The following is a 14,764-nucleotide window of genomic DNA, read 5'->3' as shown; positions in this document are numbered from 1 at the left end:
AAGAGATATTTAACATCATCCTTGTCACGTGTCTTGTGTTATAAAATTGTTAGTAAACACCAAGTTATGGTGGTAGGGCTTTTTGCCAGCCCGTCTGGGAAGTTACGTTATACCGCCGAACAGCAATGCTTAGTAAGTGAACCGTTGTAACTACAGGCACAGATATACATATTTAATAATAAAAATATAAAAAAAAATTGGTTATCTACCTGTCATAAATTAATACATTCACCGTCCCCGTATAAGAATTTAGAACAAGTTTTCCGGACTCGTGTAAAATTTCTATATTTATTTTTCTGATCTAAAAACTAATAAAAACTGCGAATATTTGTTTGACTCTATAATAACTTCTGAGTCAACTCAGAATATATATAAGTACATTCAAATGTATGACGTACGTTTATTGCCTAGATACGTATTCAATTATTTACGTACAAGTCCACTCTTCTAATAATTTGAACCCGTAGACTAAATCCGAATAAATAATTGAAATGATGTATCGGTAATATATACGTAGTTAATTCACTATACGGAATCTCGTCCGAGTGCTCGCTCAGGATGAGTAAAGATCAATAATAATTTGACATTGAATTTACGCGATATTATTGGTCGAGATCTTGAATACTCTATTGCAATCATTATGGTAATAAATTGAGTTTTAATGTCGGCTAAATTTTTATAAGAATTTTGGAAGATAGGTATAATAAAGTGGATTGGTACTTACAAGTTGTTAATTGAAATTGTATTGAATAAAGAAACATATAAAAGTCAAATCAAATCATATATAATATGTAAATTTAAGGCTCTTCGATTGGAATAAGATTACATTAATAAGTACATTCATGTCGTTAATGTGGTTAATGTGAACTTAAAACTAAGTTACGGTAAATTTATTTCATATTGCAATCAAATAAATAATAAACCAAAGAAACCATTCTACAATACGTAAGTGATTGCTGAATGAAAAGAAGCGTCGCAGAAAGTCTGGCACGACAATGGAATTCCTAAACTCCTTTTTTATTGATTATTTCACCAGTTCTAACAAAACATTTAATTGTATCGCCAACCATATTAATGTTATAGCCAACGCTTTAATACAACTTCTACCACAAGTTGTATTAAAAACCGGCTATGCAGAATCGGGTTTCACAACAAGTACAAACATCTACGAGAATTATTCTTTTTATTTCTTTCCCCTGCCCAAGCCCAAATCTATCTGGAGTCGGTACAGCATGTCTATTCCTTCCATCTTCTCTAACATTCGTCATTGATCGTTAACATCCCTCATCTCTCTCATATCCCTCCTCACACACTCCATCCATGTCTTCTTAGGTCATCTTCTTCCCCTGCCTTCCTCTACGCTCATGCATCACATCTACGAGTACAGAACATAAACGTAGTGAGACTAATAAAGACAGATTAGTTGTTTAATATTTTATTTATATGAAGATTGCTAATTCACTAATTATTACTACTTTTACATATTTAGTACAAGGAATCTGAAAAAATATATATTATTTTACTTATCATTATGTGAACGTGATAAATGTATAAGAATTATAAATTTACTTGGCCGAACTTATAACACCTAGTTTGCGACTTCGCAAAGTTAATATGTACATCCTTCCTAGGCTACGCTATTCGTTTCTTTAATCTGATTTCAGTTATTTTAAATTGGGTTATTAAAAAATTTAAAGCCCGTGTCAATAAAACATTGAAAAAAAAGGGACTATACTAAATACCAGATTATATTAAAGACTAAAAAAAGTGTGACGTGGTAGTATTCATTGATTTCTAGGCGAATATATTACACTTACTTATATAAATGTATTAATTATGTTATGTATAATAATAATATTAATATTATGAATATTTACATTTTGTTCGTTTAAAATTTGTTATGAATATAGCCTCATAAAACGAATCCTAAGGGCAAAGGTGTCTGTTACACGTTAGTAAATTTGAATATATTTTATAACATCGATTCCGAATTTTAAATTGATGTTACCTTATCATTAGCATCTAACGTTTTAATATTGACAACAAAAAAGTTAATTTTAATTATTTTTGTATTAATTTAATTGTTTTGTATAGACTTTACAACAACTTCAAGTATAGTCTCTAACAAGAAGCATAGCGGACCAGCCTCATACATTGTGTCTTGTGTGTCACCGACAGGAAGAACTTAACGACTACTGAATAATAATTACTATTAGTTTCAAAGCCCTAGTCAATATTCGCTTACACTCTTGTCAACATTACTAACTCATCTACGTATGTGATCGAACAAATAGATTATTTAATTAATATTATAACTTAAACCAGCGAAATTAGTATGAATATTTGATATCCACACACTAACTTTACTATAGTAAGAAGAAAATAAGGATTCCGCTGTGGCCGATATAGTGAACCGTGCACATGTTCTTGGTGATTCACTGGCAAAAAAAACAGTGAGGGACGGCGGAGAACGCAAGTGACGCAGCGTAAAGTCATTGATCCCGGTGCGTTCCCCGACTGCCGACGCCATGTCGGAGCTCGCACCCGCGACCGAACCGCTATTCCCGCCACTTGTCCTCGCGATTTATATTGCATGCGTCGCCGGCGCCGGAGCCCTCGCCAACTGTGCTGTCTTAGCTGCACTTCTCAAACGGTCAAGAAACGGTAAATTTTAACATAAATATTGCATGTAATAATATCGGCTGTACGCTGAATATGTCTTATTTATTTTTTTCGTTGTAGCTTGGATGACAAGGACAAATTCATAATTAATAATGTTAACTACTACAAACCGGTATTAGAGCTGTGAATTATTATTAATCTACTAAAATATTCTACATCAAAAAATATTTCATACAATAATCTAATTATTAAACGAACACCGACAATATGAGCCTTAACTTTGTTCCCTTAGCCATGTTCGTTATTATATTTAAAAATTAAATGAATATGAACTAAAATAATATTTCTTAAACAATTAGTATAAATAATACAATAAACACTACTAATTAATTCGTTATTAAAAATAAATACAAATAACATCCTTCGTGGATGCAACTGTATGAATATATTGTGTTATATTTTTTTCTTTAACTTCAAATTCCTTTAACTATTGTTTTTTTTTCATTTCAGGCTTGTTTTCAATCATCATTCAATTGGCAGTAACTGATTTTATGTTACTAGGATTTTCTATTGGTCCCGAATTATGGTCCTACAATATTAGAACATGGGTCTTTGGAAGAAGCAGTTGCATAGCGTATCGAGGGCTCAGTATATTTGCAACAACAGCATCTTTGTACTTAACTGTTACAATGGCTTTGCATACTTTATCAACAGCAAATATAGAAAAAAATGCAATGATACTTAAAAATAAACGAAGTGGAGGCGACGAAGATGAAGAAATAAGGTCTTCGCGTCACAGTCTTGTTGCTTGCAGTGATACTTCTACCCCACCTCGAACTATGAATCTTGATTATCGTCTCACTGACGCTAGAGTACCAGTTGCACCACCATCGATTTTCGTATGGATTCTGGCAGCATCACTTAGTATTCCAGAATTTGCTTTAGCTACAACTGTTCGTCATGATAACGATGTCATCGCATGTACTTTAATAGACAACAGTCATAGGATAAACATGCATTCTTTGGTTGCGCTGTTTACTTTATTTTTACCATCACTGATATTAACCAGTGCAGGAATTCTTATTATATGTCAATTAAAATCAAATAAATTATCTAAAATAGAGGGAACTGATATAATACCAGCACTTAAATTATCAATATGTTTAATATTTTTATATATTATTTTCTGTGCACCGCGATCTGTTTTTTATATTTATAGATTATATACGATTTCTGAGGAAAATAAAATAAATGTAGGATATGAAAATGATACGACTTTACTTATAAATTTAATACTAAGTGCAATGTATCTTGCTGCAACATTGGTACGTCCTTTATTATGCATAACTTTATTGCCCAGGATAAGGATTTTCTTGTCATTTGGTTTTAGGAATATAGATGATGTTTAATATTTAATCATGATGAAAAATTTATCTTAAAGACTTTATAAAGATCTCGATGTCAATTTAATGATAATATTGCATAAAGTATTTTTGTACATGTATACCCCACTACTTAAAATATTATATTGATATAATAACAAAAGTATTTGATTTAAAGCATAATTGTGTTTATAAGTTGCAAGAAGAAACAGAGAATTATTAGCTTTCACTATTTTGTGTAGGTAGGATCTGATGTTCCAAGTTACATAAATATTTAACAAAACCCAGGTCTACTCATTTCTATTTAGAAAACTTTGTCCAGACTTAATTGTTTTTATTACTTAAGTACCTACTCGTAGTGCTATGCAATAACAAGCTAATTTAAATCAATTTATATAACTATTACAATTACTAAACTTGACATTTTGGACATGGGAGGTGTTTTTAGTGATTTTAGTAACATAACTATTGTTTTTGCAGATGAACGTAGGGTTTAGCAAGCTAAAACGCAAGGCTTATTTTAATTTTTATTGAAAATGTGATGATTTTTTTCACAATTTTTTTTATTTGTTTTGTGTTAAGTTAAACATTTATATAAGGGTAAATGCCATATTGAAAATGTCTTATTACATAGAACCATAGATAATATACGCATGTAGTAACAGGATGAGATATTAAAGCAGCTTTAAACTTATCCGCAAGCTTTTGCTCAATTTTTTGTAGTGTGAACAGGTATTTTTTTTGATAATTCCTACTTATTTTTGCACACAAACTGCGAAAATCGTTTACATTTAGAAATTGAAATTTACCATAAAAGAGGTTTTGTATGACATATTATGCCTTTAAGATTTATAGCTATGGTAAAGACAAACTTCATAGATACAATTTACTCTTTTTTAAGCTGGTATTTCGTATATTCTGGCAAAAATATTCATTGATATTATAGATTATAAAAATAAATAACTACTTAAAGTGCTACAATAACAAGAAAATATCTGTAATTTCAAAATATTGATCACGCATACCTCTTAAATATACTGTATGTGCATTCAGTATTAGGAAACCACTGAACGAACTAAATTTGATAATGCAAGCAGTTACGATTCGAATACCCAGAAATGGATTCTGACGTCTTTTATACGACGTCCACGCGAACGAAGTCATCGGCACAGCAGCTCGTTACTGATGTTTTATTACTTACGATTTTATTAATTACAATCGATAACCTTGCCATATATTACTTTTTATAATTTAGTTTACTTTCAGAAGAACTAAACTACATACCAAATAATAAAAATATATAATGAAAGTGAATGTATGAAAAGTTTCAAGTTATCTTTATATAAACAGGGTGACGCCCTCGTTTGTACACATTTTCAAATTTGAAGATAATGCGTATCAGCAGTTTAATATTCAAATTTTTAAAGATTAAAGATTAGTCTGTCAACCGTACTCGGATAAGGAAAAAACTACGTCGAATATTACATAGTTTAGACAAACATCTTTTTGGGGTTAATAGGTGGCGGTTTATTTAAATATTGGTTCTAAAACTAAAAATTGTATTTAATACAAAAGTTTATTGGTGAAAACATGAAAAATATAATAGATTAATGGCTGATAAAATGCAGCAGAAATGTTACAATATTTGTCCATCACAAAACTATTTTGCTAATAAATGCCTGAAAAAATCCAAAATGCTATATGTTAAAATCAGTGATGGGCACAACAAAATGGTTAATGTCAAAGATAAGATTTGCTTTGGTAATAAGTATTTATATGTTGAGGACATCACAAAACCACATAAAGACACTAACAAGTTTTTTGTGCCCTAATTTAATACAGCCATTACATTTATTTGCAAATTTATTAAATATGAAAGTCGAAGTCCATTGGGTTATTGGGCGAAAATTTAACAATTTTAATGACTAATTTCATTATTTTCAAAAAATTCACCATCATGATCTCCATTTCACTGCGGACATGCGGCGAAAGGAATGTTAATTGGGGGCCGACCGGGCTGTAGTCGTATCTAATCAATAAAGGAAAACACTTTTAACTTAAGAAACCGTAATTTTAATAACTTAAGTTATAAATATTTATATTCATCAGGTCAGCTCGATATCTGTAATCCAGTGTAAATACAGAAATACAAAACCGTCAAAGATGACACATAACATTTAATTTTAGACGGAACGTGAAGGTCCGCTGCGAACGACATTTTTAACATTTTTTTTACAAGCGACGGCTCGCAACGGCCGCGGAGACCCGCGCCGCGCGACGTTCTCGAATGTTACTCGTTTTCTTATAAAACACCGATGAGAACAAATGCGTGTGGGCGCGGCGCCGCATTAGTTGTCGCCGCCCTCGGCCGGCTCGTCGCCGTCGCCCTGCGTGTCCGACGTCCACAGCGTCAGGTTGTCCCGCAGAAGCTGCATGATCAGCGTCGAGTCTTTGTACGAGTCTTCATTCAGGGTGTCTAATTCCGCGATCGCATCATCGAATGCCTGGAATATTGTCTTTCATTATTTTACCGCTATTCGAATTTAAATTCGACTAATATTTATGAGCAAATTGATTATTCATCAACAACAATTAAGATTGTGTTGTTGTTTCTTAACAAAGTTAAAACACTCCGATGCTGGCTGGGTCGAGGATTAAGAGGTTAATTGCATTGCAACATTGCCATGCAGAGTCAATATTAGTCCATTTGTTCTTTGAGAAATAAAATAATGACAAAAAATGTAATCATGCAATGTAGAAACTAAGAGACTATGGATGTCAAAGTTTAGTTAGTAAGGAGTTACACTATCGAAAATTCACACTGCAGATTTCTAGGCAATTCAATAAACCTGTTTGGCTAAGTGACACGCCCTCGCAGGGGAGTTGATAATCTCGTAATAAAATACAGAAAAGTTGAGCGCGAGACCGAGCCTGATGGGATGGGTGGGTTGCATTTTGGCCTTAGCAATGTCAAACGCCTCCTGGTAGGCCTTCTGTGAGTCCTCCACGACGGCTGGGGACAAGCAAGTACTTTAGAACACCGAACCTACATTGGACTCTCATACCTCGTGCCAGCCAGCACAGAACCTATGCATAACTGACACAAATATTGACCTGTTTGGCGAGCTGACACGCCTTATCTGGTGAATTTAATATCTCATAATAAAAGACGGAGAAATTTAACGCCAGCCCAAGCCTTATTGGGTGTGTAGGCTGCATTTTCGCCTTGCTGATTTCAAAAGCATCCTGGTATGCTTTCTGTGAATCCTCTACAACAGCTGCAATATAAATGTAAATTAAAGGACATCATTTTTACATTGTTTCCTTACAATATCCTTGAAATATTGAATTATGGGAAATCTCTAAAGAATTATACAAACATTAATTATACATACAATATAGTTCTCTTTATAATTGATAATAATAAAAACTTACAATTTCTGGTTTCTCCTGTGGCCACTTCTGCAAGGTACCTGTAGTAATCACCCTTCATTTTGAGGTAAAATACTTTACTTTCTGGATTACTAGCTTTAGGGATTAGGTGTTTGTCGAGTAAACCCTGAAACAATAGAAAAAAAGTTTAAAATATATAAAATAATTTCTATAATATAAGCAGTCAAAAAATTGTATATTGTAAATAAATTCTAGAATTTAATTAATCGCTATTCAGAAATTTCAATTCAGGCACTTCGTGATCACGGCAACTCTGTTGAAAGGTCGGGGAAATTTATGGAAAATGATACGATGGCCGTCGAAACGCGAACATACAAAAGGGGTATTGATTGCTATGAAAAAGCTAAAAAGGCAGTTTAAAAAAAAATTGATATTGATGATTCATCATATTAGACCTTAATATAAAAAGAGAATTTGTTAAAATTTTCTATACTCAAAATTTAATTACGAAATAAGTAGAGTTAGGGCAACGAACGAAGATGGATAGCAGCGCGCGCAGTGACGCGGCGCAATACGTCACCCCGCCCGCCCCCTCCGCGGAAAAGCCGCACCGCGCCCTGCATGCTCTCGCATGGCTACCTCGTATTATTGAGCCAATGATTAATAAGAACTACTGGATACGTATGAAACGATCGTGACAACTAAACGCTTGCATCATCCCTCAAATTGGCAATGTGCAAATAAAATGTTGTTATATGCGTAGGAAGTTATCCCTCGTATCGCTGTAATTTATTTGGAAATAATTACATAAAAAAATAAAATATTACGGAGCTTAAAAATATATTTTAAAAGATATAGAAAAAAAAATACTAATAATATTTTTTACTTACCAGGACGTCGTAACAGATTTCTCTGAGCTCTTTTTCTACTTTAACCCTATATTCTTTTGCCATCTGTTGTTTTCTTTCCGAACCTTCGGTTTTCTGTTCGATGGAGGATATGACTCGCCATGATGACCGTCGAGCGCCGACAACATTCTTGTAGGCGACGGAAAGAAGGTTCCTTTCCTCATTGCTGAGCTCGACTCCGGTTTCGGTGACTTCCTTCATCGCGGCCGCCATGTCGTCGTATCGCTCAGCCTGCTCCGCAAGCTTGGCGCGTTGCACCAATTCCTCCTTGTCGACGGACATTTTTGATGATTTGAGATGACTATATTACTGATGCCCCTGCAATAAATATTAAAAGAGGTCAACTAAATGAAAAAAAAAGAATAGCTGAACCGAATGAGAATATTTTCTCAGAAAGACTAATCGTTTGGGCGTCACTTTCACCAAAGTGAATCCAATTGGGTATGAGTCATCATGAATGAGGCGCACCTTGGCTAGAGGCTCACGAGCGCACAAGCGCAATGTAAAAACTCGATGTAGCTCAGAGAGCGACCCTCACGCCAAACGCGACATCGACGCGGCGTCCGTTCGGTTTGACAGCATCTCACAGACTCGACTGACTAACAAGGTACGCGCCGTCGCCTAGCCGCTGTCGAGCCACCGACACTGCGCCAACAGTATTGATCCAGCGACACGGGATAAACACTCCAGACGAAATACGACTAGCGCGACGCTTGCACACACCCCTCTCCCACCGCCCACCACCCACCCCCATGTGCACCGCACCGCCCTCGCACCCTACCCTCACCCCTACTCGCGCCAACGATCACCAACCCGGCGCCCACCTCGTTTTACCCACCCTTATCTAGCTATCTATTAATCTATCTTCAATTATTTTCTGTTGCTAGGCTTTTCTTTACCCGATATTTAGAATTATCTAGGATCTAATGCAATAAATTATGACATTTTACAAATTATAAAACAAGTAATATAACAATTTTCAAAGAAACATAAAATATATAATTATGTATGTTATGCAGTTTAAGGGTGTGGTTGATAGTCTGTTGTGTGAAAAAGAGAAATTCTTTTATTAGTTTAGTATCCTTAGTACTGTATAACAATGTCGACATTTCTTTTAAAGAAAATGAATATTATATCAAATACACATTGTTTAGCAGTATTTTCCTATTGATTTTTAGTATTCTGTTTAAGTAACAACTATAAAATTGCTGCCATGATCAAATCAGATTTTTTTTTTAAAACACATTTAAAGCCTTGTTTCTAAATTTAGTAGGTATGCCAAAACTATACTCAGAAAATATAATTCATATATTACATCAAAAATAAATAACATAAGGAATTATCACCTCATTACTTTCTTTCCTCAACCGAACTTGATTATTAAATGAATATGTATTATTTAGGATCTAAAAATATGAGCATAAGATGAAAGGTTTTCCTTCTTAAAAAAAAATATCTACTCATTCGTATAAGTTTGCAACATTATAATTCCTTGCACAATTATTTCATTTTCTAAAATCCAATATAGCCTTTAAATAGATGCTAAATTTTCTTGATTTAGAGATCTCAAGAAGTTCATCAATTATAATTGAAAAAATAAAGAATAATTCAGTGCAATGTAGAGATATTTATATTTTTTCTCGGCTTGACTAGCTTTTTAAATCTTATTTAAATACATAAGTTTTGTTTAACTAATTACTGAATTTTATATGTAGAGTTACTTTATTTGATCAGGTTTTATGTTATCAGTAAAATTTTAAAAATCATATAATAATTAGAAATAACGATAATTGTGTAGAAGTATTGTTCCTGTTTGTACTTTTTATATTTGTTTTTCATTACTAGCATTTGTAATTACAAATGCTAAGACTAAAAATGACTCATGAAAAACAAGAGTTTAATTGCATCAGTGAATATAGTAAGACACCTACAATGAAAATTAATAAATGTGGGCAATACTGTATCCCATTAGCGACCTGTGCCTGCAATAGAGCAATCTAGTTTTAGCCTAAGTTATGCACGTGCCCGTATCGTGGAGGAGTTAAGTCTACGCCATGAGATAAAATTTATGCAATGTGTTCAAGATATAATTATTACACGTTTATGACTATTTAAATGTAAAATTAAGAAAATAATACCTTATTGTAACCCTCAAAACGGAGAGGAACTTCAATGACATAAATCGTTATCGACAAAGATAACGGCGTGACTGAATACGCACGACAAAATTAAGACGCACTATGTGATAGGCCGTTCTTAGAAAGTCAAAAGTAGCGAACATATTATTTCATAGAAATAGAATGAGATTAATATTTCACTAGAGTGAATTAAATCCTAAAATCTCATAAAATTAAAAACTTACTCAAATCCGAACTCTAATTACACAAAGTGTTACGAGCAAAAAAAGTACTTACTGTAAAAATTTAACGTCAGGTTGCGAAGTAATATTTATGATATTAACCGGTCAAAATTAGAAATAGATAATCATTGAAACTAGCAACCGAATTCTATAGCAAAGTTAAGAAAATCTCTAACCACACCGCAATACCGTGTCGCCGGTTCGGGCAAAATGGCTGCTGCAAGGGACACTCCTTTTATGCGTCACAGTCACAAATATATGTTGGTACAATATTTGAACGAAAACACTCAAATATATCACAATTTTTTTCGCACTCAATATTATCTTAATACACTTACTTGTTTGAAGGGATATAAAGTAATTAAGCCAGCAAATTGCAACACAATATCAATTTTTCTCTTGCGGTGAACGATACACTACACTGACGGCAGCGGGGCCAGAGGGGAAACAAAAAACGGAACAGGGTTCTCATAAAAGGTCGGCCATCTTAAAATGCTCAAAGAGGAAGTAAAACGATTCAACGTAGATTGAAGTTACCTCTTGTATATCTGTCTCTCATTTATGTATTAAAAAGAAAAGAGATAAAAGATTAACGTAAAAATTTTCACCGCTCTATTACAACAAGTACAGGAAGTCAAACGAAACGCGCGCTTTTTCAAATAAATGATTAATTGTAATTTTAGCTTTTAAAATTAAATTTATTACTATAATTTTTATTTTTTATTTTAATACAGATTAAAACTAAAATGTAAATTGATATTGCTTATAAATGTAGTAATCGCAAACACCGGTTGATAACTATACCTATATCTACCAGGCTACCAATGTATGGTATAGATAATAAATAAACTAATAAAAATATTATTACCTATATAACTTTAAAACACAATGACATGTTTCCCTTTTATGTTTAAAATATTAAAATTAAACATGTACATTTATTTAAAATTTAATTTATTGAGCTTTATGTATTGTCATGTCTTACGATAGAAAACTGTCGTTAACAACGACTACTATAGTTCTATTGTGCAAGGGCTTATAATTACATGTTTGATATGGTTCATCGAAATCTATTAAATAAGGTTTCTAAAAATGGCCAGAAAACGATACTATAGGCACTATAGTATTAACTAAAATTTATGCCATTATTAATTTGATTAACAAAATAATTTTGAAATTATGCTATTTTAAAGTCAATGCCTCACTTTGACTCCTACGTTAAATAAATATTACGACACATTACAAAGCACTTTTTAATCTTCAATATTTCAACTCGCTAAATCTATTTTATTCTACAACGTATTAATTTTAAATTAATTTATTCCTAACTCCAGTTCCTAAGTTCCAGCAGCGTCATTTAAATTTTATATATTTTGAGGGACACATTTTATAAATAAAGATATTTCTCCTACCTCTACACTGTTTAATTTTTTTTTTTTCTGGAACTTATATTTAAGGCTTGAGGGGTCGTAGCGGTCAGATAGCTGTCAGCTCCAGGACTGCCAGGTTAGATAATTGGATAAAAATGTGATTAATTTAATCATTTTTTGCACTGTTTTAGTTTGTATAATAAGTTTCATTCTATATAATTTCAATGACTCAGGCGTATAAAAATACTTAGCTGTACTGGCAACCCAGGTCTGATTGTCAAATCACAAATGTCACTTGATTTTGACACATGCACCAGCGCATTTATTTTGGATTTGGTCAATATTGTAAACACGTGAGGCGTGAATATTTAATGTTTTAATTGTAAAGATTTGTAAGTTAATTACACATTCTTGTTTGTTAAAAACCGATTTTTTTTAATCTAATATTGATAATTAAATATTAAAAATGCCTAAATCAAAACGAGACAAGAAAGGTAAGTTTATCGACATAACCTGTATATTTAACCGCACTTACTAACGAATAGTCAGTAGATCTTTTATTCTAAAATCATGCACCGTAAAAAATATAAATGTAAAAGTGAATATTGATAATTACGTACAAAGCGCATTTAACTAATGTTTAGGTAATTTTGAACGTTTAAATTTCTCTATTCTTATTTCCTTATTCGTGTTAAATTAAGTCCTATGTTAGTAAGGTCTAAAATACCTCGATTTAGTATTTGGAACACGAGAACAATTACCGAAAATTGCGAGTTTTAACTGGGCACCAGAAAGTTTTCATATGCATTATTTGTGTTTATAATACATCAATAATTTCATTCCTTCATCACTGCTTAGGAGAACAGCGTGGGGAAACCTTCATCTTTTAGATAAAATTCTGTCATGTCATATTTACCAACCCACCAACCTTTAAATAAGTTTTGCTAGTATGTAATAGAAATCATCAATAACATTCTTTTTAGTTTATATGACGATAGGATGTCTTTTGTCATATCAACTGTTGTAAATAAATACACTTTAAATAATTTTTTTATTACAGTATCATTAACCAAAACCAACAAAAAAGGACTTCTTCTCAAACAGAAAACTATTGAAGAAATAAGAAATACACTTTCCAAATATGAACACATATTTCTCTTTACTGTCGACAATATGCGTAATACAACATTGAAAGACTTGCGTAATGATTGGAAAGATTCTAGATTTTTCTTTGGCAAAAACAAAGTCATGGCCGTAGCTCTTGGAAGAACAAAAAGCGATGAAGTGGAAGATCAGCTCAATTTGGTAAGTCATTTTTTTTTTATATATTACTAATCTAAAGCTTTTTATTTGAGTTATATTTCATGCTCTATGAATATACTGTTGATGTTTCTATAAATAGTGGTATTGTAAATTAGGTTTTTATTCATTATTTTCTTTTACCAGCTCTCAAAAAAGTTAAAAGGTCAATGTGGTTTATTAATGACAAATAGAGATGTTAGTGAGGTGTTGGAATGGTTTAAAACATTTCGTGAAACAGAATATGCAAGGGCTGGATTTATTGCAAATCGTGATGTAATCTTACCACAAGGGCCACTAGAAGATTTTTCACATACTATAGAACCTCATCTGAGAAGACTTGGACTACCCACAACTCTAGAAAGGGGTGTTATTAATTTAATTAAAGAATATCAGGTAAAAATAAACAATTATTATAATTATTGAAAGAATACAAAAAAAACATATCAAAAATATACTTTGACTTAACATAAGAATGAATTAGTTCCAATTTGGGAACATTTTCCCATAGACAATGGGTAATATAAGAACATATAGGGCATTGTAGGAATTTCCACCATAAACAGTCCACAAATTATGGAACAAAAGATGTCCTATGTGTATGTGTACTTACGCAGCTCTCAACCTTCAAATCAGAACATAGAAATATTGTTAGGATGAATAGTTCATTTTACTTACTCCCCACTGAGGGTACACCCACCTAAGCAGATATGCAAGCATATACATTCATCTACCCATATTTATTAGTGAATAATCAGTGACTTAAATTTCTGTAGCATTATTTTTTTATTGGTATTTAAATTTTAAATTTTTTGTTATTTAGGTTTGTAAAAAAGATGCACCATTAACACCAGAACAAGCAAGTATACTGAAACTCCTTGGTATTCAGATGGCTAAATTTAAAGTGGTTATTAAATGTCATTGGACTAAAGGGAAAGGATTTCACAAAGACCTTGATATGCCTAGTGATGATGAAGCCAGTGATGACGAAAAAGTTGTTGAAGATGAAAAAATGGAAGATGATGAAACATAGTTTTTAATACTTGAATTATACTGTTCAATTACCATATTATATAATAATATAAAAATATTTACTGTTTTTCATTTCCCGAAAAATACTTAACGTCATAGGTTTTTAATTTACCAAGAACCTGGTCTACATAAAATATTTATACCGCCTTACATTTGACTATTGATTTATGCAGCGCACGTCAGTAAAACTCTCAATCGGCACGATTTTTTGCTGACACATTCAATATATACAAATCTACTTCTACTAATATTATAAATGTGAAAGTAACTCTGTCTGTCGCTCTTTCACAGCCAACCCAATGAACTAAATTTAACGAAATTTGGTATGAAGCAAACTTAAACTTTAAGGAAGGACATAGACTACTTTTTTGCCTAACACATGACAACTAACCCCTAAAA

General features: G+C 32.5%; 3 protein-coding genes across 7 annotated transcripts; 2 read left to right on the top strand and 1 right to left on the bottom strand.

The window, feature by feature from the left end:
- The first annotated feature begins 2,498 nt into the window (after positions 1-2,498).
- LOC125068064 lies at positions 2,499-4,255 on the top strand. The gene is made up of 2 exons (XM_047677056.1): positions 2,499-2,664; positions 3,133-4,255. The coding sequence occupies exons 1-2, from the start codon at positions 2,529-2,531 to the stop codon at positions 4,029-4,031; spliced, it is 1,035 nt and encodes a 344-aa protein (XP_047533012.1). The 5' UTR covers positions 2,499-2,528; the 3' UTR covers positions 4,032-4,255.
- A 1,641-nt stretch (positions 4,256-5,896) lies between these two features.
- LOC125068073 (14-3-3 protein zeta) lies at positions 5,897-11,144 on the bottom strand. Of its 5 annotated transcripts, none has more exons than XM_047677068.1 (5): positions 11,003-11,144; positions 8,288-8,623; positions 7,440-7,563; positions 7,119-7,282; positions 5,897-6,508 (listed from the first exon to the last, which is right to left on the bottom strand). In XM_047677068.1, the coding sequence occupies exons 2-5, from the start codon at positions 8,585-8,587 to the stop codon at positions 6,353-6,355; spliced, it is 744 nt and encodes a 247-aa protein (XP_047533024.1). In that variant the 5' UTR covers positions 8,588-8,623; positions 11,003-11,144; the 3' UTR covers positions 5,897-6,352. The 5 variants fall into 5 exon arrangements, with proteins under 5 accessions (XP_047533024.1, XP_047533033.1, XP_047533051.1 ...); XM_047677077.1 differs by lacking the exon at positions 7,119-7,282 and adding an exon at positions 6,854-7,017; XM_047677095.1 differs by lacking the exon at positions 11,003-11,144 and adding an exon at positions 10,841-10,981.
- Positions 11,145-12,335: 1,191 nt separating this feature from the next.
- LOC125064574 (mRNA turnover protein 4 homolog) lies at positions 12,336-14,423 on the top strand. Its single transcript, XM_047671688.1, has 4 exons — positions 12,336-12,528; positions 13,095-13,339; positions 13,481-13,729; positions 14,157-14,423. The coding sequence occupies exons 1-4, from the start codon at positions 12,501-12,503 to the stop codon at positions 14,364-14,366; spliced, it is 732 nt and encodes a 243-aa protein (XP_047527644.1). The 5' UTR covers positions 12,336-12,500; the 3' UTR covers positions 14,367-14,423.
- The last annotated feature ends 341 nt before the right edge of the window (positions 14,424-14,764 follow it).

Source organism: Vanessa atalanta, chromosome 1 (genome assembly GCF_905147765.1).
Source record: "Vanessa atalanta chromosome 1, ilVanAtal1.2, whole genome shotgun sequence".
NCBI classification, from domain to species: Eukaryota; Metazoa; Arthropoda; class Insecta; order Lepidoptera; family Nymphalidae; genus Vanessa; species Vanessa atalanta.
Note: the sequence above shows the minus strand (reverse complement) of the source record. Positions and strands in the feature narration are given on the sequence as shown.